General features: G+C 53.3%; 1 protein-coding gene across 3 annotated transcripts; it reads left to right on the forward strand.

Annotated features, from left to right (window-relative positions):
• Positions 1-229: 229 nt before the first annotated feature.
• Positions 230-2011, forward strand: LOC100284097 (xyloglucan endotransglucosylase/hydrolase protein 1). 3 transcript variants are annotated; one of them, XM_035962278.1, is made up of 5 exons: positions 230-407; positions 546-797; positions 927-1027; positions 1140-1339; positions 1463-2011. In XM_035962278.1, the coding sequence occupies exons 1-5, from the start codon at positions 251-253 to the stop codon at positions 1857-1859; spliced, it is 1107 nt and encodes a 368-aa protein (XP_035818171.1). In that variant the 5' UTR covers positions 230-250; the 3' UTR covers positions 1860-2011. The 3 variants fall into 3 exon arrangements, with proteins under 3 accessions (XP_035818171.1, XP_035818172.1, NP_001353539.1); XM_035962279.1 differs by having other exon boundaries at positions 378-797; positions 927-1063; positions 1463-1994; NM_001366610.1 differs by lacking the exon at positions 230-407 and having other exon boundaries at positions 463-797; positions 1463-1986.
• Positions 2012-2464: the final 453 nt, after the last annotated feature.

Here is a 2464-nt window from a genome sequence, read left to right on the forward strand (position 1 = left end):
GCTCTGAATCGATCACAGTCCACAAGCACAAACAATTACTTGGTTGACTCCGACTAGGGATCGGACAAACAGGAAAAAAAAAAAGCTAGCTAGGAAGCCCGTACACACATATCACACTTTTTGGTCGTTCCTTCGTTCAAGTCATGTACTGGCTGTGGCGGATAGGTGCGAGAGATCGATGCATATCTTTGGAATTTAAGATCGAGCCACGCAGACGCTGTGTGTTTGTGATGAAGCACTGTCGTCGCCCATGACGGGAAAACGGCTCCATATACGTACTACTAACGTACACACCACAGCGACTCTCCGGCCATGCAGTTGCCGGCTGCACAACTTGTGCAAGTGCATGCATGCATGGATTTGGATCCATGCATGGCCACAGCCCACAGCCCACAGGGGAGGGGAAGGTAGTCCATGCGTGTGCACAACACAAAGCACACTTGACAGACAAAGCTTCATTCCACTTGTTTCCAGCATACGTAGCTAGTGCAACTGCAAGCTCCGGATCCTCCTCATATCAGCTATAAATTAAAAGGTCGTGACAGGTGAGGCCGCGCCGCGAGGAACCGCGTCGACCTTGTCGTCGATGTTGGCTTGCAAGGCGAGCCCGAGCCGGCCGTGCGTCGTCCCCCTTGTTTGCCTGCTGGTGGTGGCGGCCGCAGTCGTCGTCGTCGCTGCCTCGGCGCCGCCGGCGGAGGCGGCGTTCGACGACAACTACGTGGCGCAGTGGGGTAGAGATGGTTATCACCTTGTCGTCCGGGGCACGGAGGCGAATGTCACCATGGACCAGAGCTCTGGTACGTACGTACGTACACGTACGTGCGTGTGTGCAACGTGAAGGGCAGCGAGACCTTTGCGTTTTTTATTTCAAATAATTGTCGTCGTGACTCGTTCGTGAGTGATGGTGCGTGCGTGCGTGCGTGCAGGTGCCGGGTTCCGGTCCAAGTCCACGTACGGCTCAGGGTTCTTCCACATGAGGATGAAGCTGCCCTCCGGGTACACGGCCGGCGTCGTCACGACCTTCTACGTGAGTCCGACGACCGATATATATGTGTTGTTGCATGTGCGTACTTGCTCCATCATCAGTCACTATCTCCGAGATCACGGAATCTGCATCATCTTCGACGTCTCTCTTCCAGCTCATCTCGCAGCCGGAGGATGGGAGCCGCGACGAGGTGGACTTGGAGTTCCTGGGCGACAAGGCCGGCGTGCCCATCACCCTCCAGACCAACGTCTTCGTCGACGGCCGCGGCGACAGGGAGCAGCGGACGCGCCTCTGGTTCGACCCCGCCGCCGACTTCCACGACTACAAGATCCTCTGGAACCCATACCAGCTCGTGTAATATATACTATATATAAGCTAGCTACAAGCTACTCCGACCGACCGACCGACCGACCGATCCTTAATCATATCCCCATACATTTCACATGCATGACACACATGCATCTCGCGCGCTCGCAGGATGTTCGTGGACGACACGCCGGTCCGGGTGCTGAGGAACCTGACGGGCGCCGTGCCGGGGTACCCGTTCCCGGGGAAGCAGACGATGCTGATCCGCGCGAGCGTGTGGGACGGCTCCGACTGGGCCACGGACGGCGGCCGGACCAAGGTGGACTGGTCCAGGGGCCCCTTCACCGCCGGCTACCGGGGCTTCGACGTCGACGGCTGCGCCAACAACGGGAGCGACGCGTGCCAATCGCCCGACCTATGGTGGAACGCCGCCGAGTACCGGAACATCACCGCGGAGCAGCGGGCGGCGTACGAGGACGTGAAGAGGAGTTACATGAACTACGATTACTGCGCCGATAAGGCCAGGTTCAACAGCACCACCGTACCCATTGAATGCAACTACGCTTGATAAGCCAGCTAGGAGTGGCGTTGTATATTATACATACACGAAAAGATATGTCTGCTTATTTGTTGCATTGCAAGGGTTTAAATATGCAAATGCTTATAAGGACTACAAAAATATATTACTTTGTCACTAAATTTATTATTGTTATTCGTGTACCTTATGTCCATACCAGTTCAGCAGCTCATCCTCTCGGATGTGGCATGCTAGTGACAATGACGACAGGCGTTTCTCTCTCTCCTCTTCACTCTTTGTATCTGACACGGCACTGGCACGAGTCCACTTGACACGACAAGGTTAGGGCACGATACAGATAGGCACAATTGCTAACAGTGATGTGTCAGCACGACACTAGTGCTTAATAAACCCTGGCCCAATCATGGCAGATAGGTCTCTTAGCCGTGCCGACCCTAAGCACTACAATTCAAAAGCACACAACAACAATACCACCTTTAAAACATTGAAATACAACAAATGATGAGTTGTTTAGCGCAATTGTTATCTCATTAAAAACCTATCTAGATAAAAACTCACCCTTATAAGAAAACCCAAGATAGAAAAAAGAGTACATCCCAACTCATACAACTTTCATAATCATTTACATCATAGTT

Source organism: Zea mays, chromosome 9 (genome assembly GCF_902167145.1).
Source record: "Zea mays cultivar B73 chromosome 9, Zm-B73-REFERENCE-NAM-5.0, whole genome shotgun sequence".
NCBI lineage: Eukaryota > Viridiplantae > Streptophyta > Magnoliopsida > Poales > Poaceae > Zea > Zea mays.